General features: G+C 32.8%; 7 protein-coding genes across 7 annotated transcripts; 5 read left to right on the forward strand and 2 right to left on the reverse strand.

Annotated features, from left to right (window-relative positions):
• Positions 1-489: 489 nt before the first annotated feature.
• OCT59_017785 (uncharacterized protein) lies at positions 490-2,028 on the forward strand (the record flags this gene model as incomplete). The annotated part of the gene is made up of 2 exons (XM_066137711.1): positions 490-743; positions 843-2,028. 2 exons carry the CDS (start codon positions 490-492, stop codon positions 2,026-2,028), a joined length of 1,440 nt encoding a protein of 479 aa, XP_066004262.1.
• A 1,760-nt stretch (positions 2,029-3,788) lies between these two features.
• On the reverse strand, positions 3,789-4,096 carry OCT59_017786 (uncharacterized protein; the record flags this gene model as incomplete). The annotated part of the gene is made up of 2 exons (XM_066137712.1): positions 3,789-3,892; positions 3,967-4,096. The coding sequence occupies 2 exons, from the start codon at positions 4,094-4,096 to the stop codon at positions 3,789-3,791; spliced, it is 234 nt and encodes a 77-aa protein (XP_066004263.1).
• Positions 4,097-9,520: 5,424 nt separating this feature from the next.
• On the reverse strand, positions 9,521-11,136 carry OCT59_017787 (uncharacterized protein; the record flags this gene model as incomplete). Its single annotated transcript, XM_025332388.1, has 4 exons — positions 9,521-9,546; positions 9,637-9,693; positions 9,755-10,637; positions 10,726-11,136. 4 exons carry the CDS (start codon positions 11,134-11,136, stop codon positions 9,521-9,523), a joined length of 1,377 nt encoding a protein of 458 aa, XP_025172652.1.
• Positions 11,137-13,044: 1,908 nt separating this feature from the next.
• OCT59_017788 (uncharacterized protein) lies at positions 13,045-13,413 on the forward strand (the record flags this gene model as incomplete). The annotated part of the gene is made up of 1 exon (XM_066137714.1): positions 13,045-13,413. The coding sequence occupies one exon, from the start codon at positions 13,045-13,047 to the stop codon at positions 13,411-13,413; it is 369 nt and encodes a 122-aa protein (XP_066004264.1).
• A 2,868-nt stretch (positions 13,414-16,281) lies between these two features.
• On the forward strand, positions 16,282-18,164 carry OCT59_017789 (uncharacterized protein; the record flags this gene model as incomplete). Its single annotated transcript, XM_066137715.1, has 2 exons — positions 16,282-16,903; positions 16,990-18,164. 2 exons carry the CDS (start codon positions 16,282-16,284, stop codon positions 18,162-18,164), a joined length of 1,797 nt encoding a protein of 598 aa, XP_066004265.1.
• A 113-nt stretch (positions 18,165-18,277) lies between these two features.
• Positions 18,278-18,748, forward strand: OCT59_017790 (uncharacterized protein; the record flags this gene model as incomplete). The annotated part of the gene is made up of 1 exon (XM_066137716.1): positions 18,278-18,748. The coding sequence occupies one exon, from the start codon at positions 18,278-18,280 to the stop codon at positions 18,746-18,748; it is 471 nt and encodes a 156-aa protein (XP_066004266.1).
• A 255-nt stretch (positions 18,749-19,003) lies between these two features.
• Positions 19,004-19,249, forward strand: OCT59_017791 (uncharacterized protein; the record flags this gene model as incomplete). The annotated part of the gene is made up of 1 exon (XM_066137717.1): positions 19,004-19,249. One exon carries the CDS (start codon positions 19,004-19,006, stop codon positions 19,247-19,249), a length of 246 nt encoding a protein of 81 aa, XP_066004267.1.
• Positions 19,250-24,006: the final 4,757 nt, after the last annotated feature.

Here is a 24,006-nt window from a genome sequence, read left to right on the forward strand (position 1 = left end):
TGTTTCGATATGATTTATCATATACGTGGCCACAATGTGATTAAGATTTATTATAAAAGCTGTTATAGTGTAATTAAGATTTATTCTATATATGCCTACAATGTAGTTATAACGTTTTTAAGAAGACACTGTAATTTATTAATGATTTATTAAAGTTTTATTACATAATTTGTTATGCCAATCAACAATTTATTGAATTTTATTTACATAATTAGTTATGATGATGCTACGATATATTATATAAGTTGCTATCGATGATATTGCGATTTATTGACGATCTGTGAATATCGCCTTAATATCCAGTAACTAAACCTATGACGAAGCCATAACTAACTCATGACTAACTCATGACTAACATGTGATTAACTCTTTTCCTGATTGTTTACAAGTTGGCCATGGTTTAGTCACGACTTCGTCTTGGTTTGACATGTTTCTGTAAAGTAATTTCCACATTTGAAACTCTTTTTCTTTTTTTAAAAAAAAGACAAAATGTCTACCCAATTTTTTTCAAAATTAAGTCAAAACTATATTGAATTATTAGATGATGATGAATATTATGATATAACAATTGAAGTTGGAGAGGATCCTAACATAAAAATCTTTCGTGCTCATATGAATATTTTGTGTTACCGGTCTTCATATTTACGACGAACTTTTGCTTCTAATAAAAAAAATAAGGATAATGTTTTAACTCATATTAAATTATCAAACATATCACCTGAAATCTTTCAGATTATTTTAAAGTAAGAGTTTGTATAGAATAAATTTTTATGTAATAACATAATCTCAAATTTTTAAATATTCAAATTATTTTAAATTTAAAATTCAAATTTTTTGTATAGGTATATCTATGGTGGTATTATTTCATTGAATGAACAAGACACTTCGAAGATTCTCAAACTATTATTGGCTGCGGATGAGCTGCTTCTTCAAGAATTAGTTGATTATTTACAAAAATATTTAATTGAAAATAAAATCGAATGGATGGAACAACATTTTGAGCTTATTCATAGAACAAGCTTTCAATCAAATTCTTTATTAGAACTTCAACAATATTGTACGGATTTTATGGTAAAATCTCCAGAGAAAATATTTAAATCACTTGACTTCACTTCACTTCCTGAAAAATCTTTAGTTCAACTTATTAAAAGAGATGATTTACAAATGAGAGAAATTGAGGTTTGGGAACATGTATTAAAATGGAGTCTCGCACAAAATCGTACACTTCTTCCAGATCCTAACAATTGGTCGGATGATGATTTCAAGGCAATGAAAAATTCTTTACAACATTGTTTATGTTTAATTAGATTTTTTAGTTTATCATCCAAAGAATTTTTAGAAAGAGTTCGTCCCTATAAAAGACTCTTAAATCATCAACTTTATGAAGATTTATTAAAATCTCATTTGGATCCTAATAGTGAACCAAATAACAGCATTTTATTTCCTAGAAATATTAGAATTGAGAGTATTATTGATACAAAAATTGTTAATTTAGAAATTGCTTCAACTATTTTGAAATGGATTGATAAAACAGTTATTATTAATAATAGCAAATTTGATCATTTAAGAGAATTATATTTACCGTATAAATTTCAATTATTATTAAGAGGAAGTCGAGATGGATTTACACCTAAAAAATTTCATGAATTATGTAATGATTTATATCATACCATTACCTTTATTAAAGTAAAAGAAACAGAAGAAATTATTGGTGGATATAATCCGATAATATGGAGTTCTTCAGATACTTGGGGAGAAACAAAACATAGTTTTATTTTTTCTTTTAAAGAAAAGGATATTAAAAGTGCAATTATCAGTAATATAAAAGAAACAGAACATGCATTGAATTATGGCGCTGAACGTGGTCCATATTTTGGCATTGACATTATTATAAAAGCTGCTAGTGAGTCTGCAAATTACAATGGAATTTCTTGTAAAAGGAGATATTATGAAAAAAAAATCAGAGATACTGAAAATGGATTTTCAATAGAAGACTATGAAGTATTTCAAATCAAAAAGAGAGAATAAAATTAATTTTACATGTAATTATAAAAAATCGAATACACTATTATGATTTCTTTAAACTGATTCTTTATTATCGAATTTTACAGGTCCTTATTCCCTTTATTAATATATTTAAATTACTTTATATACTTTTTATAAGTTTCTTAATTGCCGATCCGCCTAAAATCGGCACTGCGTTACTAATAAAATTCGGGGTTAAATTTGCCGAGAACACAAACTTCAAAAAAGGATATCTCATAGATGACATATTGACTATAAAAAAAAAATCATATGATATACTGAAAAAATACTTGAAAAAAACGAATTTGCAAAAAAAAGTTATACATTCGTATGCAAAATAATGAGTTTACTATGCGCGCGCGTCAGATTTACACCTTAAAATATACGAAATTTCAATATTTCATTTTACTATATTGCATTATTTACAATAAAAACCTATAATTTTTAGCTTCTAAAGTTGGTTTTAAAAGCTTTTTTAAAATATTTTTATTATTAAAAACAAGTGAAAGTTGAAGAAAACCAGTTACAGAAATATAATTATAAAATTTTTTGGCAAATATGACTTGTCATAAAATGAAAGAAAATATTGTTTTTATGATATTTCTGTTTGTAAAATGGGTGAAACTTATTTCGCGCGCGAGATGCAAAAAATGCTTTTTTTTATTATCGCTATTATCCCCGAATTTTATTAGTAACGCAGTGCCGTTTTTAGGCGGATCGGCAATTAAGTCGTTAACATTATTTTATATTACATTCTTCTAGTAGCTATTTATAGAGTTAAAGAATAATTCAGATAAGAAGCATTTTAATGAATTTTTCTCTATATATTCAACAATATTAGCTTTAATTATCTTGCATTTCACTTTTTTAGATAAGTTCCGTTCTATTAAATTTCACAAGCTATAACTATTGCAACTATCTCAAGGCCTTTAGTTTAAAGTGATACCTTTCTAACTTTCACGGTCTTTAACTTCTCGTATAAACGTTTTATTTGCTTAATTTGGGGTTTTCATTGATTATAATTTAATCAATACGTTGATTATAAATAATAGATGAAGAAATGTACGGGTGCAAATTTCTTTTGTAAATTTTAGCGAATACGTTTATCACTGATGTGCGTTATACTGTAAAAAATGTGCAAAGATCAGTTTATAATTGAACTATTAAAAATGATATATATTAAGGCCTTAAAGTGCTCGTAAGTTATAAAGTATAGTCAATTATTTTATTAATAGTTTGGGATTTCAAGTGCTAAAATATTTAAATTGTACCTTTTATGAGAAATACTATTTTAAGTTAAAGAATTTGTAAATATAATTGTCACAATAATACCCTATAAAAAAATTGGATACGTTTTTTGTAAAGTTTTTATACGATTTTTTTCCTTAGAAATAACGTATCATAATAGGATACGGGAAAATGCACAATTCCGTATCACTAAAAATATGGTTTGGATACGGAATTTGCACGGGATTCATATGGAATTTACATGATTTGATCACTGATTTTATCACGAAATTTATACGATTTGGTTACTGAATTTACTACTTGTATTACAGTTTACTATAATTGTATTTACATAAATCTAATTTTACTTTATTAAATTAAATAAAAAATAAAAAATAAACAAAATACAATTACATTTTGAAAATTCCCTCCTTATTAAAACCACCTATTGTAACCAAAATTATCTATAAGTTCAGGTTCATTTAGAGTCAAACAACCTAAAAAAAACAAAAAAAAGAAACATAAGAACGTCTAACTTAATTGGAAACAAAACCCCCCTTCATATAGTATCTGCAATCGTCCAAGTCACCAAAGGTCAGCATTCCTACAAAAAAAGAAAGAGAACTCCAGAATGTCTGACCTACATAAAAGAAAAGAATTATGAAGCGTCTAATGAAAAAGAAACCAAAACAACAAAATAAATCCAAAACTGACCTACAAAAAAAGAAGACTCTGAAGCAACAAAACTGAAACAACCTACAAAAAGAAAAGAATCTGAACCCAACCTACAAAAAAACAAGAAAATTTGAACTGACCTAAAAAAAGAAAAAAAATCCTGAATCATCCTACAAAAAGAAAAGGACTCCCAAACTGATCAACAAAAAAGAAAAAAAGAAACTGAATATTCTCACAAAAAAAATCTGCTGGCCTATGAAATTAAATATAAATAAAGAAGAAAGGGGAATAAAGAATAAACCAAAAAAAATATTTTTTTAAAAAGAGGGATAACGAAGTTAGGAAAGTTAAAAAAAATTTTTTTTTAAAGGGAAGACGTCAAAGTTAGAAAAATAAAAATTTTTTTATAAAGAGGAAATAGAAAATTTTTTTTAAAAAAAAAGAAGAGTGGGAATAAAAGAAACAATTTTTTTTTAAGGGAGTGACGAAAAAAAATTTTTTTTCAAAGGAGAGTGACGAAAAAAAAATTTTTTTAAAGTGAGGTACGAAAAAAAAAAAATTGTTTTTAAAAGGGGGTGACGAAGTAAGAAGAAAAATTTAGAAAAAATAACAAAAATAAGACAAGAGAAAGAGAAAGGAAAGGAAAGACAGAAAGGAAGATCGGAAGATCAAACTCATCAAAGTAAGGGTTTATATAAAAACAAAAAACGTATCATAACAAAACAATAAACAATCATGTGATCTCGTGTTATGATACGGAATTTTTGTAAAATTATCTTCTAAATATATTAACTGTTAAGTTCAAAAATTCCGTATACATTCCGCATGATTAATTTTTTCCGTATACATTTCGTATACATTAGTTTTTTTAAAAAATGTTCAAAAATGAATTGCTTATTAAATATACGGAATTTGTATACGGAATCTATAGAAACGTACATAAAATGTATACAAAACGTATCCTTTCAGTATCCATATTAAAACAATAAAAAGATATTATTGGGCGTTTTTTATAAAACTAGTAACGATTTTGTTGATCATTTGTTGATCATTTATTTTAAATTTATTATAAATTTTGTCACGAGATTTTCTATGGAAATCATTTCTCAATTTGTTATTAAAACACCTGCTGAATTGCCTTGAAATTGAAAATCATTTCCCTTTTTATAAAAAAATTTCCTTTTTGGTAAAAAACTCTCAGATTAATCTTATATAACTTTATGAAAATGTCAATGACAATGTCAATGTCAGTGACAATGTCAATGTCAATGTCAATGTCAATGTCAATGTCAATGTCAATGTCAATGTCAATGACAATGACAATGAAAAAAACTTCTAATGCCAACTTTTCGCAAAAACTCTTCCTGTGCCACTAAAAGTCCCTGTTAAATTGTTGCATCATTCAATATTTGCATAATTTCATTTTTTTGTTGATCATTAAAATTTCATAAAATATTGCAAAAAAATAAAAAAAATTGTAGAAAAAACGTTTCAGCATTTTTTCATATAATATTATTAAAAAAAAAATGCCAAAAACTTTTTTTTTTGCATTACTATTAAGAAAAAAACATTTTGGCATTTTTCCATATAAAATTATAATAAAAAATAACACAAAAACATTTTTTCTTCATATTTATTTTTTTAACAAAAAATGTCAATACTGATGTTATTAATTAAAAAAAACCAATATTTTTTGATTTTTTAATTACAAAAACGTCAAGTCTGACGTTTTTTTAATTAAAAAAATCATTTTTTTTGATTTTTTAATTACAAAAATGTCAAGTCTGACGTTTTTTTAATTAAAAAAATCATTTTTTTTGATTTTTTTTGATTTTTTTTGATTTTTTAATTACAAAAATGTCAAGTCTGACGTTTTTTTAATTAAAAAAATCATTTTTTTTGATTTTTTTTGATTTTTTTAATTACAAAAACGTCAAGTCTGACGTTTTTTAATTAAAAAAATCATTTTTTTTGATTTTTTAATTACAAAAACGTCAAGTCTGACGTTTTTTAATTAAAAAAATCATTTTTTTTTGATTTTTAATAGAGTTCTGAATGGGTCAGGTCAGGTCAGGTCAGGTTATATCAGATTATCTGTTTGACCTGACCTGACCTGAAACCTAAAAAATTTCAGGTTAACCCAAATGATTTTTATTAAATTATTGAAAAAAAACGTTGCGCAATGTTTTTTTCTAATATAATGTTATATAAAAAATGTTTTCGCAACGTTTTTCAATAAAATATAAAAAAAAATGTTGCAAAACATTTTTTCCTAATATAATGTTATAGAAAAAACGTTTTCGCAACGTTTTTCAATAAAATATCAAAAAAAATGTTGCGAAACATTTTTTCCTAATATAATGTTATAGAAAAAACGTTTTCGCAACATTTTTCAATAAAATATCAAAAAAAATGTTGTGAAACATTTTTTCCTAATATAATGTTATAGAAAAAACGTTTTCGCAACGTTTTTCAATAAAATATCAAGAAAAACGTTGCAAAACGTTTTTTCCTAATATAGTCTTATAGAAAAATCAATTTCGCAATAAAATATCAAGAAAAATGTTGCGAAACATTTTTTCTATAACATTATATTAGGAAAAAACATTTCGCAACATTTTTCTTGATATTTTATTGGAAAACGTTGTGAAAACGTTTTTTTCTATATCATTATATTAGGAAAAAATATTTTGCAACGTTTGTCAATAAAATATCAAAAAAAAAACATTGCAAAATGTTTTTTTCTATAGAAAAAACGTCTTCGCAATATTTTTCAATAAAACAAGAGTTCTGTTTAAAGGAGAGTTAGGACTATAAAATGTAAAGTATATGAAATATGATTTATTTTGAACTTGTTCATTTCAATAAAATCATGACATTCGAAAAAATCTATGTTACAACCTAATAGCTTAATTCTAATTAGCTAATTTTGTATTAGGTTTTAATTTAAAAAATTAAGCAGTATCAAGGAGAATTCTCGCAAATTTTTCTTAATACTGCTTAAATTATAATTTAGCTAATTTAGTATTAGGTTTTAACCTAAAAAGTTAGGCAGTATTAAGGGAAATTCTCATGAATTTTTCTTAATACTGCTTAATTCTAATTTAGCTAATTTAGTATTGGGTTTAATTTAAAAAATTAAGCAGTATCAAGGAAAATACTCGCGAATTTTTCTTAATACTGCTTAATTCTAATTTAGCTAATTTAGTATTAGGTTTTAATTTAAAAATTAAGCAGTATCAAGGAAAATTCTCGCGAATTTTTCTTAATACTGTTTAATTCTAATTTAGCTAATTTAGTATTAGTTTTAATTTAAAAATAATTTTAAAAACGTTTTTTTCTAATATAATCTTATAGAAAAAATGTTTTTGCAACGTTTTTCAATAAAATATCAAAAAAAAAGTTGCAAAACATTTTTTTCTAATATAATCTTATAGAAAAAATGTTTTCGCAACATTTTTCAATAAAATATCAAAAAAAAAGTTGCGAAATGTTTTTTTCTAATATAATCTTATAGAAAAATCATTTTCCCAATGTTTTTTTTAATATATTATTATAAAATAATAGTATTGTTAGTTTCAGGTCAACAGGTCATTCAGATTTTACTGATGTTACAACCTTAACTGATGCCAAATCGAAATTGCTAAACCTGACCTGATAAATTCAGGTCAACCTGTCAAGGTTACCTGAATTTGGACAACCTGTTCAGAACTCTAATTTTTAACCACAGAAACGTCAAGTCTGACGTTTTTTAACTAAAAAAAATTCAGTTTTTGATTTTTTAATTACAAAAACGTCAAGTCTGACATTTTTAATTAATAAAATCATTTTTTTTTGATTATTAATTACAAAAATGCCAAGTCTTACGTTTTTAACCAAAAAAATTAATTTTTTTGACTTTTAATCAAATCTAACGTAAAAATGATTTTTTAATCATAAAAACGTCAAGTCTGACGTTTTTAATAAAAAAAAATCAATTTTTTTTATATTTAATTATAAAAACGTTTGATGACCCGACCTAAAATTTTCAAGTCAATCTGACAGTATAATGATTATAACTCACTAACAATTACCAAGTTACTCTAGTTTCTTATAGGGATATATATTCTCAAAATAAAATTTATTTTTAATCGTTATATTTTATGGTGGCATTATTTAATAAGTTGATTTTATTTTGACTAAGTGAGTAATTAATGTTTTTATTCCATGTCTTTTCCGTAAATGTAACATATTTATGACCTCAAATCATGGAATATTCAACATTCGCGGATTTTTATAGATATAATGGAAATATTTAGAAAAAATCTATTACGGAGGTTCATATTACATGTACAGTCAGACCTCCATAATTGCACACCCCTTGGGACCATATGCATAATTTTCAAAATAGTGCATTTAAAGAGGGTGTGCATTTATAGAGGTAAAATAATTAGAGATCATATAAGCTTGGGACCAAATCAGAGGGTGCATTTAGAGAGGGTATACATAGTGGGTGCAATTATGGAGAGTGCAATTATAGAGGTCTGACTGTATATTTACTTGTTATAATGTATAAAATATTTTTTAAAAAAATATTTGTTACACCTGTTTTTCCAATAAAAATAGCGCAAAATTTTTTTTTTTTATAAAAAATCCATTTTTGCTCCAACGTCACTAGTAACATCTATGGTGGCGTATAAATAATCAAATATAATATTTATATCTATTATTCCAATTTTCAATTTTTGTTAATACTAATGTATTGTTGTTTTAAATCATCGTTGATTGTAACTATTTCAACCAATCTATTATACCACTTCGGTTTTTACTTTGTAATATTTAAAATTTTTCTTTATATATATGTTATTATGTTTCCATTTCATTAATTTTGTTTGTGACGCGTTCTAAGAATAGAATTCCTTTTTTCTTAAAGAGTCTAGACCATTTTTATACTCTTGTTGAAAAAATATCTTCCATTTTAATATTTTCCCTAAAAATAAATGTTCATCATTACATCATTATCATTTATAACTTCATGATCATAAATCGTAAGGTCTAATTTTTTAACGCGTCCTCAATGTAAAAATTTTTCCCAAATTTATGATTTCTGAGCAATTACCTAGACAGTTTGGTTACGGTAAAATTATTATTGATTTATTTATTATATTAAATATCCAATTATCGACTGTAATCATTTTAACCATAAAAAAAACAATTTATTTATTTAAAATTTAATTTAACCAAATAAATAATAATAATAAACTTATACGTTGAATGAATAACCTAATACATAAATAGAAAAATGATTTTCCTAAAAAGTTTTTTAATTGACGTATTAAACTAGAGTAAAAATTCGCATAATTATTTTGGTTACAAGAAAATTATAACTGTCAAGTTTGTGGTTGCAACTCGAAAGGTACTTAACGATGTACTGTACAATAATTTTATTGCCAGTCCTCCAGGAAAATATATTTCTTGAAATTACATATAATGTTTGGCATAAGTTGCGTCATGTAAATATGGATTATTAAATATTTGATCGAATTAACTAAATAAAAAATTTTAGAAAATAAACAAAAACAAAGTTTTACCACAATATATGATCACTTAATAATCAACCTTCTTTATTATTAATATCATCTATTGTATTAGTTAAACAATTAAAATTAATATAGAATTAATTAATTTATATGTATATTGTACAGAAAATTATATTAACACATTACTTACCTTTTAATTGTAATGAACTAGGAATCTCCAAGTCAAATAATTGAGAATCTTTACAATCTATAAAAGAAATATAATTAGCAATTGTGTAATTAAATATTTGATTAAAAAAATTTTATACCTTTATTGATTTCTTTATCATTAAGATAATCAGTAATAATAGAAGAATTGACAGGTTTTGTTAAATTACTGAATGTAAATAATCTACTAGTATATATAGCATCAGGATTTTTCTCATATAAAATTGAAATATTTGGTATTTCTTTATCAGCTTCTTCAAACATAGCTTTAATCTCTTTACCTTCATACCCAAAATTTTCTTCTTCATTGCCTTCATAGTGAAGAGAATTAAACCAAAATCTAATTATGTCATTCAATTCACTAGCCGTTGGTCTTTGATTTGAATTAGCATTCATACATTTATAAGCTAGTTTCTTATAAATTTCAGGAGTTCCTTTTCCAAATTCTGGTCTGAGTCCATTACATATTTCTAATGCTAAGGTAGTATCATGTTTTCTTTTATGAAATGGTGGTTTTCCAGATGATAATTCTGCCATAATTATACCAAAACTATAAATATCAGAAGATAATGAATATAGTTCTCCATTCAAAACTTCTGGGGCAATATATGGTAATACTCCACATATTTTATCATCCGATTTTTGTTTATTTGATGGTCCAGATAATCCAAAATCTGAAATATAAGATTTAGTGATATTACTATAATTAGGATCAGTATTTTGTAATATATTTCCACTATGAAAATCTTTATGAAAATATCCTAATCCATGTAAACTTTTAAGACCATGTGTTATCCATAGTAAATAAAGTAATTTATCTTTCCACAAAGTGTTATTGAAATTGTGTAAAAGAACGCTTCTCAAATTTCCTTTATCTGCATATTCTGAAATTATTATAAGTTCTTCAGTTTCTGGATCTTTAGTCATTCCATAAAAACTTAGACATCCATTGTATATTTGACATAAATCCCAAAGTATTTTAATCTATTATTTGTATTTAAATTAATGAAAAATTTTTTCAATTATTATTAAAGAGGTTAATTAAAATATGTAAAATTAATACAAAACTTACCTCATTTAAATATTCAGCTGACATATTCTCTGATCCATTTAACTTTTTCAATGCAACTTTGATAGGTCCAGAATTACGTTTTTTCCAAATTCCAAATTTCTTACGTATAATTTTTGGACCATCAATCCACGTTGCAGAATATACTTTGGAAAATCCACCTTCACCAATTTGGTTTATATCTTTAAATTTATCAAATGGTACCCATTCAAGAAAGTTACGATTCTTATTTCTCGCACCATAAATTGTATCTTTGATAAATTTATCAATTTCATTATTTCCACTGTCAATATTCATAAATGGATCGCATTCTTTACACCATAATTCTTCGGTACATGGTTTATTGCAATAAGAACAATTTTTATGACCAATTAATTTATTAAATAGGGACTTGAGTTTCGTTAGTTTAAACATTATTCATATATTTCTAGTAGTTAGACGTTATTGGCGTTATTTGCGTTACTTTATATATTATAATTTCAATAAGGATAAAAAAGGAAATGAGATTCCAAATTAGAATCTAAATTTCGTATCACAGTAATACAGTAATAGGTTGATCAGATTTCTTGCTGCGCTAATAATGATATCATTTAGCAGATCGGCAGTCACGCTCTCTTTAGCATGTGTTACGCGAAATCTTACTCACATGATTTCCGACGATATATGATGATCCGATATGAATACAGTACATTTGTGTACAGTCGCCTCGGAAAGTATTGCCCGATTTAAAATTGATACCAAAAATAGCCAAATTTTATTGATTTTTATTAAACTTTACGTAAAAAAATAATTTCTGAAATAACTAATAATGTGTTGGCCTTCCTCTTGCTTCTAACACTGCATTGATTCTTTGTGGCATCGAAGCAACAACCTCTTCAAAAATGGAACAATCCAAATTTTCCCATTCTTCACTTAGTGCAACTTTAAGTTCACTCACAGTTCTTGGAAAGGTCTTACGGGCCTGGATATTGTCTTTTAATTGTTTCCAGATGTTCTCTATTGGGTTTAAATCAGGAGAATTTGCCGGCCAATCAATAATCGCAATTTTATTCTTCTTCAACCAATTTTTGGTTATTTTCGCGGTATGAATAGGTGCATTATCCTGTTGGAAAATTGCAGCTCTTCCTGTTAATTCGCAAACTGTGTGTTGAAATGGATATAAATGTGAATTTAAGATTCTAATGTAAGTGTTTGAATTGATTTTTTCATCTCCTTCTTTATTTTCATCACAAAAAATTAATTGTCCTTTTATTCCTCCAATGAAACATCCCCAAACCATAACTGATTTTCGACCACTTTTAAAAGTAGGTGTCAAACATTCAATGTTAAACCTTTCCCCTGTATGTCTCCAAACTCTTATCTGTCTTGACTGCTTGCCAATCTCAACACTTGATTCATCAGAGAAAATAACTTGGTTCCAATCCTGGATTGTTTTTTCTTTATATTTCTCACACCAACTAACACGAGCTAATGCATGCTTTTTTGATACAAAAGGTTTTTTTGCTGCAACATGGGAATGGATTCCAGCATCATATAGTGTCTGTCTAGCAGTTGTTAGACTGCAACTTAAGCCCAATGTATTAATAATTTCATGTAAAGGTTCACGTCTGTTCTTCTTAACTTCATTTATAAGTGCATTTTTCTCATTATTATTGAGAGCAGGTGGCCGTCCTGATCGCGGTAAATTTTCAGTCACCCCTGTCTTCTTGTATTTGTCAATAAATCTACATATTGTGGTAGGGTCACGCCCCATTTTTCTTGCTATTTGTGCAGGGTTAAAATTTTCCATATATGCTAGTATTTTTCCTTTCTCCAGAGGAGATAATTCAGTCATCGGGCTGGATGTGGGAGGTGCTAGCACCACCCACCTCTGGGTCTACGACCCGTCGCAGTACCTATATGGCCCCTACGGGGCTCAGGAATCCCCATATATCCGCCACAATCTGGGACAACATCTGGAACAAATATATATACCAAATAACTAAAAAATAATAGAAAAGGAAGCAATAACGGATATAATGAGAGGGTTGTCCCGGATGTGGCAGATGTGGCAGATGTTTCAGAAAAATTATGAGAGGACATCCCCCCAGAAAAAGTTTTATTTTTACCCCCCCAGATCCACCACATCCGGAACATCTGGAACAAGTCAGGATTCCGTCTAATAATCTGTTGGAAGCAGTGAGACAGCAAACCAGGTAGATTAACAGGTAAGCCCCTAGAAGGTCTATAGAGCCAGTAAGACCAACCCCGTCCCGCCCCCGTCAGAAAAAATAAGTAATTGAACAATGGGTATACCATAAGTAACCTATAAGGACAGATAACATGTATACCCCGCACGCAGTATCAGTAATCCCCGAACTTGTAGGCTATATCCTGGAACACATTCCAAGTAGCAATTTCGGGCCACATCTTTTAGAAGTCAGCCCAATCTGGAGAGCCGAAGCTGAACGAGTACTCTGGAAGCGGCATAAAGAAGCTGAGGAGGAATACGACAGGGCGGTAGAAAAGAAGGAAAAAGCAAATGATGCTCTTTGTCGATCGGAGGAGGAGGATAATAGAAATCGTGACCTCCGTGAACTTGAATGGAAGGCGTATCAAAAGGCTTGTAAAGAGTTAACGGACACTAGAAAAGAGCTAACTATAGTAAAAGGAGCTCTTGAGCGGTTTGGATTTCAGATATATGTAGTTTGAAAAAGAGAAAGGGAAGATTTAGAGCAGTCGTAAAGGTTCATGGTTTATAGTTTTTTTTTACCCCTAGAAGATAACCAGATATAACCGGAGGACCACAGAATCGCAGGACCACAGGACTACAGGAGGGTAACCTGGTAGGAGTGCAGATCTTTGGAAAAAATATTTGGCAATTGAAGATTAGGTAACTATAAATTAGTACTCGATTTGATAGAACAAAAAATGACTGCCCAAACTAGCACTCAAGCTCAAGTTATCCCCAAGTTCGGTGAACAGAAGAAGGCTTTTAGTATTGATGAGCTTAAACGGCTCATTAACACTGCAAAGAATATGAGGGATCTCAATCAAGCTAAAGGTTATCTTTGCAGTTACTTTATCCCCTGCTCCAACCCGCATGGAGTCTTCATGTGGCGATCAGAAATCAAAAACCTCGAGCACATCCCTGATAAAATATTAATAAACTTATCCGTCCAATTACCAAAGTCTTTTACACACAATCTGAACAGGGTCCTTCACAAAAGGTTGAATTTAATATCAACAAATGGTTTATGATCGAATATAGTACTGTATGTGTAGCTACCTGTGACCCTCAAAAATCCCGTATCTTTAAACTAGGTGGCCAACTTTATCTCAATATCTTTCCAGGATTCCTCCATATCCTGCGTCCGATATCTACTTTTGAATCTACAACCCACCTTGCGGTTAAATTTATCTTCTCTCACATTCAGGATATCTGGTGTTCAGGCGATTGGAATCTTACTGAGTATATCATAAAGTGGCCGGTGTGGCAGCTGGAAGGAAAATGTATTCGATTCTCTACCTGAAATCTGGACAGGGTTGGAGTAAGAGTATTATAACAGATTTCATTCAACGTAGTGTCTTAGGTACTCAACTTGTTTATAAGACCAGCGATTCTCAAACGATTCTTGGAAGTTTCAATGGGCAATTACAAGGTAAGGTTCTTCTCCTCCTCGAGGAAATGCCTACAGAAAAAAGCCAGTGGAATAATCTGTATCGATCGTTGAAGGATAAGGTAACAGGTGACATAATGGAAATCCATGAAAAATACAAGATGCCAACACATTACAAAAACTTTATATCCACCATTGTACTCACTAATGAAAATGCTCTCAGAGTGGAGAATGACGATAGGCGCACAGTGTTCTTGGATGTGTCACCATCTCGCAAGGGAGACCTCAACTACTTTAAGAAACTCAGTGACGCTATGAAATACCCAGGCGCCAGTGAGGCATTCTATGCTTACTTGAGAGCTATTGCAGACGCTTACCCAGACTTTAATGGGAATCCACCACCTATGACAACATCTAAGCAGGATCACATCATATCAACTCTCCCACCCCTATTTCAATTCATAAAGGACACTTACCTCATAGTAAAAAATCATATAACTGACCTACCTGTTCAAGAATTTTATAGGGTATATACTTCATACTGTGAAACTCATTGCATTACACCCCTATCAAAGATAAACGCTTCTAGAATCCTATCAAATGAGTTGGGTATAAATAGCAGAAAAATACGTGTAGGTAAGGCAACACTACGAGTTTACAGCATATCCAGGGAGGACCTTTACAAAAAGTTTCTCACCAAAAAATGGATCCACGAAACAGATGAAATCAATATAGAAGGAATTGATATAGATACTCCTGAGAAACCCGCATCAGACCCCAAAGCCTTAGAGAAATTCTTGGCAAATATATATAGCATTCCTGCTAATAATCCACAAGACGTACAAGAGAAACCTGCTGAGAAAAAATCTGCTCCTGTCGAAGAAAAACCTACTGAAGAGCAACGAGTTTCCAAAAAGACTCCACCACCAGTACCACCCAAACCTGATTGCTTGAAGGTAAAACCCGCACCTGTCATCAATAAGGATCTTATTCCTGAGGAACCTTCAGCTCCCATAGAGTTAGGCACTGATGAAATTATAGACAGTTTCTCGAACTGTTATCTATCTGATGAGGAATCTGATCAAGAAAATGAGCTGCCTGCTGAAGAACCTGCACTTAAAGCTGTTGATGACTACAATGTTTTAGATGACTTGTTATCTGACTCAGATCCTACAACTGCAGACCAAGTTCCTGAGCAACAACCTGAGTCTCCTGCAGAATCTTCTGCAAAATCTGAATCCCTCGCAGATTCCAAATCTTCTACAGAACCTGTAGTAGAACTGGCTCCCGAAGAGCAACCTATCCCAGAACCCAACACAGAACTAGAAGTCGACCAGGATCCTGAACCAAAGGAAGGTACTCGAGCACACTGGGCTTGGCATGAAAGGCGCCGATGGGATTGTAAGCCATGGGTCAAGAATTCAAAGGACCAGGTCTTCAATGATCTCTACAATACAGGTAAGGATTTATGGGCTAAGTACCAAGACGCATCAGACGACTATGACTGGGAAATACTCGCGTTTGAAGTAGAGGAATGTCCCACAACACGTATTGAGGACGAGTACCAGTACTACCTTAGGAAAGTAGTAGACCGCTTCAAGGACTGGATAGAATATAATGGGTACTTACCTAAAACACCCAGTCGTAAAGAGCTTGCAGATCTAATAAGAGCATATAAGGAGGATACTGATGCTGAGATTATCCCTACCACCTCTGGTTATGAAACTATGAGGGCAGATAAGGGAAAAGCGCGAGAGATCCCTGAGGAACGTCCAAAAACTGATATGGAACGTGAATGGGAAGCCGCCAATGGAATCGTCGACGACTGGGATGAAGAGGGTCTTGATCGTGTATGCAGCAAGATTGACTCCTTTTAATAAGATAAGCACTTCTTAGTTATCTTATATTTTTTGTATAAAAAACCTATATTACAACTGAACACAATTCATAAATACATCAAATGGTTTATTCAGAGATTGTCCGTGCTTTACCTACAAGACCAGATATCAAAGAATTACAGTATTCAGGTGCAAGATTTTCCAGAGGAGCAATAGCAAGACTTGGACAGCGACTCCAATCCCGGTATCCGACACATAAATTTCAGATCCTGCTCCCCTATGAAAACTGGAAACCCGGTGGATGGACATCAGGAAACCAACCAGCCAGCCTCTTCTCACTCTTGGACCACTACGACGAAGCACAACTACCGGATGACGCAGACCCTGATTATTTTGAACGATTCATAATTTATATGAGAGATGCCCCACCGGTTGCAGGGGGTTGCAACGGGGAGCTAAATGATTGCCTGTATGAATACCTGAAGCATATCTATGGTATATTCTCTAAAATACCCGAGACTATAAAGAAGCCTGAATATATCAAAAAGGCATTAGATCTCAATCGTGATGCTCCAGTTCCAGTCTCATATATGGATAAGGTTGAACAACTTGCAGGAAGCCTTGCACTTAATATTGTAGAGGATTCTACTCGAATTTCCAAGAGCAAATCTGACAGACGTGCAACTCTCATCCTGTCTGAAAGCCACTACTCTCTTGCACTGAATCCCGGAAGACTCCACCCTAGTAAATTAGATAGAAAACAAAAGTCTCTCTTTGTTTATCGTGAAGATGGGTTAATAATGTAGTAACAATATACAATGGTAAAACAGTTAAGTCTCTTACAGTTAGACAGTTTCAGAAAGGTAAGAACTCTGATAGTTACTCCTTCATCCCTATTGAGAAGAATCGTAAAACTGGAATATATGAAACACTTGAGGAAACATACCAGAGGATCCATGAAGAGCGGGATTCCTTTCTACAGGCTACAAAGAAGTTCGGTCTAGGAATCGACTTATCTTACCACAACTGGTCATATAAGAGAACTGCTCTCTGGCTTTTCGAACGGTTTAGTGTAGGAGTTCCAGCTAATGATCCTCTTGATCCAGTCGAAGCAGAGTGGATAAGTGATGCAATGATGGGAGGTCTTATCTGGGCAGACAATGAATGGAAGGGCTATGGAAGGCAATACGATGTGACAAGTTTGTATCCAAGTATCCAGCAATCAAATGCCAACTTTCCAATCCGACAAGGTAAGTTTCAAATACTCAAAGACTTTGTAGACCACAGAGGTTATGCCTTGTATGGATTATTTCGTGCTAGCTCCCAGAGAGCGCCCCAAAGGGGCAAGGTAAGTGGTAATGACATTCTCTTCCGACAGAATAAGAGGGGAGTCTATACATTCATTGACTTACAACGAGCAAAGAAACTTGGTCTCGATATACAGTTAATCCAGGATGGAAAGCCAAATGCCTTGATATATGACAGAGAAGCAAGAATTCCTGGGACTGTAATATTTGGTGAGTATGTTCACTTTCTCTTCAATATAAAGAACCAGGGTGGCGTGGCTGGTCGTGTTGCAAAGAGAGTTCTCAATACATTATGGGGAGCACTCTGCCAGAGGAAACGCAATTACAAGACACTCACCACAGATCAAACAGATCCATTCAAGTTTCCGGAAGGCCACATACTTGACTCCACCATACCAGTAGGATCTGACCAGTGGCGATTCCAGTTCACAAATCCAGGTAGTCCCTTCAAGGGTGAGTATCCTAGGATCGCTCCATTCTTATTAGCACATGGACGGAAGACGACTTCAGAGTTATTAGAACCATATAAGGATAAAGTACGACGCATCCATACAGATGGATTTATTCGTGAGGAACAGCCGAGTAGTCCTACACTTATCACTTGTCCAGAAAATGCATCCAAAGCATTGAAAGCTCTCAAGTTTGAAACCGCAGGATACTGCCATGTGAAAAATGCAAACAAGATTATCTGGACATGATTGCCAAGAATGCAGTTGGGTTTACAGTAGGTATATATATTTTTTCTTGCTTGAATGTAAAGTCAATTTGAAGATTCCTATTTATTATAAAGTACAAAAAAGTATAAGGAATCATGTCAACATATACTGAATTAGCAAGCATTGTTAATAGCACTGACAGTACTAGTGAGAAAGTTATCTATGAGGCATCACGCAATCAGTTCACCATTATCTCTGATGAAACTGTCCTCAAGATTATCCGTGCATTGAAAGACACTATAGTAGTCGCATTAGTATCTGGGTTTAGCAAAACCAGCTACCTTGTCCAGGATCATGTGAAGTATATCAAGAGAATCCAGACGGCAAGGTCTCCTGTATCATATGTGAAGTTCGTGGCCAGAAAACTCTTCCCAGATAATGCGGCATATACTGCTAAGATAGCAAAAATACACGAATCATACAAGAATAAACAAGCTCTCCTAGATAAGCTTGAGGCCCTCTTCGAATTGTATTATAATGCGACTAAGGACTCATCAACTGGTCCCCCAAAGCGAGCTATTACTAAAAACGAGGCTGAGAAAACCTTAACAGAACTTCTTGCATAAGCGGCTCCTGTGGTCCTACGATCCTGTACGAATTTAGTCTATATTTTTTATCCATGTGTAATGGGCATACAGTAATTGAAGATAGCTATAGTATAAGTAACATAACATCATGTTGGACCGGTTACCAGTAGAAATAGTCGAACGCATTGTCACAAAGATCCCGGATACTGACCTTATTGCAGCGAGTAAGGTAGATAGAGTGTGGTGGCAGGAAGTTCATCGAGAGGCATATAAGAGGTGGAAAATTATGCCACTATGATCGGGTATGTCCGAGCTCTTGGAAAGCCATTTGAAAAAGGGAATATTGACTGGATATCTTTTGAAGATGTAAACGACTTCTATAAAAGATGGATAGACCGCCTCACCGAGGATCAGCTTTATATTATGGAGAAAATGCTTAGGAATGGGATGGTCGTGGACCCCCAAGAGAGGGAAACCATAGAGTATGCATTAAGTGAACAAAGATGGGGAGGCGATCCTTGGGGACTGGGAGTGGTATGAATGGACTCAACAAGAGTAAGCATTTTGTACTTGACTTTCGTAGGAATTACCCTGCAGAGTCATATTTTTTAGATCCGGCCGGCATTACCGCGTAATCCCGAATTACCGAAAAAGGAAATTTATGTTACACAAGATTCCAAACGCATTTTTTACCAAAATCGATTTTTTGTGGAACGGGTATCGCCCAAAAAGGAAATGATCTACGTATCCGCATGAAGTCACATGACATCGAAATTATTAGATCGAGACATCGTGTCCCGATCTCAAAGTTTAGCACTTTTTTTATACACTGTACTGTAAAAAATTCCACGGTTTTTCCATGAATGCATTTTAGGCCAATAATCCAATAACTTATTCATCAGGTCAGGTATCCTCATGTTTCGCGACAAGGACTGATGACCATGTAACCTTATCATCAGGTATCCTCGTGTTTCGCGACAAGGACTGATGACCATGTAACCTTATCATCAGGTATTCTTGTATTTTTCGACAAGGATTGATACTGATGATCGTACTTTCTCCCCCGTTGGGCTCTGCCCATTTTTTCCCATGAAGTTATGGATGAAAAATATGAGGATTTTTTGCCTTGAGTGATAGTAAAAGGACTTTTCGACGTTATATGAAGTTATTACCGAGGTCTTTAGTTTCGCCCGAACTCCTTACAGCTTATATTGAGTTAGGACCGTTATCATGAGTCTTGGAGTTACCAATAATACTGTAAGATGGCAGTTCCATACGAACGTTCCCCTGGGCTTTCTGAAAGGTTGAAAAGTAGTGCGTCTTGGTTCCTACGCCTTTAAAGTCTAACTGGCCAAGTGGTTCGCAGGCCGGACCGGTATTTCTTGGAAGGAGCTCCTGACCAACGTATTTCTTGCTAGTTGATGTTGTTAACTGGGGAGTTAGTCTTCTAAAATAAGGAGACGGAGTTGAGGTGTATGTTTGGTGAATTTTACTCAGGTTTTTCTCATTGCACTTCGAGTTTTCCTGAGGTTTATGTCTTTATTTTTTGCTTTTTGTTTTTCTTGGTCGCTTTTTTCGGTGTAACCTTATTTTCTTTGGGGGGTGGGGGGATACTGGAAAATTTGATCGTCATGGTGGCTTGGTGTTACAATTTTCAAAATCGATCATCATTGGGGTGATAAGGGGGTGACAGGTTGGGTACCGCAGTTTTTGTAGTATGCCGATCAAGGTGGTCACATGATGGACTATCATTGGATTGACTTATCTAGGTAGATCTTAGGTCGATGGATTGTTCACAATGAGGTGGGTGTCCTCCGTTTGGGATCGTTCAAAATGAGGTGGGTGTCCCTTTGGGGATTGCACGACACTAAAAAGTTCCCCATCGGCTGGACTGCACGACACTAAAAAGTTTTCGGAGGTCTTTGTGAAATAGGTTTGTTATCCATAGTATGTAGTCAAATAGGGGAAATTGAATTTTAGGCGTTTTTGATAGTGCTAATCGTAGCTCGGAGGTTCTTTACCGATTCTAGGAGTGGGTACGGCGCTGGATGGGTTACGTATAGCATAGTCGACTTTACTCATTTTGAGATATATTTGGGGGGAGTAGCCGTAGTTATTTATATAGAGAGGGTGGGGTTTTTAATTTTAGCTTTTCTTATTTGTAATTTCGGAAGATTATTTGTTCTTTGTTTTTCTATTAGTTCTGCACTTGTTGCAGTACTTTTTAGATCACTCTGTGTTTCTCTAAAGTTACTTCAGCATTAATTAATAAAATTCAAGCTCATGCTATGTTTACCTCGACAAGGATTGATGACCATGTAATCTCATCATCAGGTATTCTCGTATTTTTTGATAAGGACTGATGACCGTGTCACTTGGTTATTGTAAATTGAAGAAAACTATTAGGTATGTAGACACGTACAGAAAAAAGACATGTTTTACCCTTATATAGCTAACCCTATAACTGGACGTCCAATTATTATCGGTGGAGATACCTTTAATCGAATAGTTATGGAATCCCATGATTATATTGATGGAAGGCTTGTCCGTAGACAAACTGCACCTCCACCTGAAGAGCAACCTGTATATTTAAATACAGATACAGGACGTTATGTTCGACGTGGTACTAGAACATATCATAGACTGATTGAGAGTGACTATGAGGTAGTTGAGGATTACTACCTTGTCCATTATGAAGAAGAGGCGCTTATAGAGGAAATCATCAATGAAACACGCTATAATGAGGAAAATCTTGATGGGCAGCGGTTAACTTTCAATGATATACAACAAATCAGGACTGCTATTCAGGCTGACCAAGATGAATATGATGATTTTATCTTACAGCAGGATATGACTGATATGACAACTATTGGTCCTTCCGGTCATCCACGAACTTTGGAGGACCATACCCCGAGACTTGCAGAGCTTAATATTGAGTTGTGTAGGGAATGTCTCATGCCTGTAAGCCCAAGTGACTTAACGGACAAGTTGTGCAAGGACTGCTCTGAATAGTTACTTAATTTTGAATAATTCTTTTTTACATAAAGAAAGATAGCCATGTCAACATCAATCGTAATAAACCAGTGCCAAAACTGTAGAGTAATCACTCCAAAAACAGTATATAGAGGATTATCCAGTGTATTATACAGACAGATTATAAAGAAGATTAGTGATGAGAATGACCCTCTACAAGCCTTGGGACTTGCTAGGGATAAGTTAGTTCAGATCATTCGTCGGGGAAGTAATGTGGACTTTACACAATTGTTTACACAAAGACTGGATATGAAAATTATGGATGGAGAGCCATATGAAGATATTAGGAAGTGGCTTCTCGAACAGCTTATAGCCATAGGTTGTGACAGTGGAGAAATTGCTTTATATCAATTTCTAAGGGATACATATCCAGATGGTATCAACGAGCCATTCACTACATTCTATGAGAACTATGTAAATCATATAAGTAATCCAATGACTAAGAACTTTGCTTCTCGTGCTTTAGGAGCAATAGGGTTGAAGGCTAAGATGTTAAGGATTGACTTTGAAGGCCGTAAAAAAAGTGCTATGATTCTTAGAGCTTCTGCAGACGAATTACTTGATATTCTCACAAGATACTATTAATCCCTACTTGTAATGCTCGATGGTCCATGTGGCTCTTAGAAAAGATCTGTAGAAGGACTTCAATACCTTCTATTATTTGTTTATTATCCAGAGGGCGACTAGACTTCAGGGCTTCATATCGAGAGAATAACTCCTTCACATTCTCAGTTTTCAGAGTTTCAGTCTTTGCAGTCCTACCCTGTACTTTTGCTAAGAAATCCTGAAAGTCAGCTCCTAGGGTCTTACCAGAGAGTCCATAAGCTTCCCGAAAGACATATTTAATCCAGGTATCTGTATTCTTGGCTAAGACACCAGGTACAAGTAAATGTTGACGTTCTTTAGGGGATGGAAATACCCGAGCAAATTCAATCAAGTGTCCACCTTTTTTTGCTTCAGATACAGCTTTCTGACCATAGGAACTAAACTTGGATCGAACTGTGATTGAACTGGGTTCAGACTGAGATCGAACTGGGTTCAAACTTGGTTCAAACTGAGATTGAACTGAGATCGAACTAGGATTGAACTGAGATTGCTCTGTGATAGAACTGAGACTAGTATCCCATCTTACTCGAATGGACAGTGGATCACTTTTGGACCGTCTAAGATCAAACACTACAAATTCACGTTGCAGAGTAAGATCATCAATTACTGGTGCTAATGACTCTGATTCTTCTGTATATAGGCGGATGATTCTCTTGGTATCTGTAAGGCTCCCATGACCTCCATGCAGTGAGATGTAGTTAACATTTTCTCGAATAGCCTTAGGAATGGCAAAGAATCTTTGGGTTACATAAATACATGAAATATTTTTGTGTCGTCCATGTGTAAAGTAACCAGTGATGAGATCCTGGATTTTTTTAGGTGCATTTATCAGATCCTCGAAGATTACCACAGTAGCTTGAGTAGGGTTGAAAGAGTCAATCTCTGGAATCTCACTATGAGTTACTGCAGTGAATGGGATTTTCTCCTCTTCGAAAAAATCATGTACAACTGCCCACTTCGGCTCGTCAAGATATCTGCCAACTAAAAGTACTGCATCACATAGTACATACCGATTACCATCCTCCTTTGCTTTCTTGTCACTCATTAACAAATTAATGATCATAGTTGTCTTACCTGAGTCTGAGCTACCTGCTACGGCTAATCGAAAGGGCCATGATGGAGCAAACTCATTGCCTTGTCTTGAGTCGGTCATGTACTCGTCCAAATTGTATACATAAAGATCCATTTGAATTTTATTCTAATTTAGTTTAAATACTATGTCGACATCAACACCAATTCCAGTTTATACTCCTTCAGAACCTACTGGACCGCCTCCTGCACACTTGGTCAATGAAAAAGACGATGATGAATTAGTTAGAATACTAAAGGCTCATGCAAATTTATTGACTACCAGGGGTTGTTTAACTGTTGATTCAGAGATACAGGAGGCAAATAATCAAATCAAACATATTATTAATATATTAATGTATCGCTGTAAAGCAAAACATGGAGAACTTGGTATTACAAAAGATTTGTTAGTTTTTGCACAAGGTAAGATAAATGCATTTGATGAAACGTTTACTAATTTAGAACGTCAATTAGTTATTATACGTGCTGCCAATGATAATTTCATAGAAGAAAACCATAACCTGCAAAGAAATTATGATACTATGGTAGAGCTTCGTCGACGGGCTATAGGTGAACGTAATCAGGCACGA

The sequence above is a fragment of the Rhizophagus irregularis genome, chromosome 26 (genome assembly GCF_026210795.1).
Source record: "Rhizophagus irregularis chromosome 26, complete sequence".
Taxonomy (NCBI): Eukaryota; Fungi; Glomeromycota; class Glomeromycetes; order Glomerales; family Glomeraceae; genus Rhizophagus; species Rhizophagus irregularis.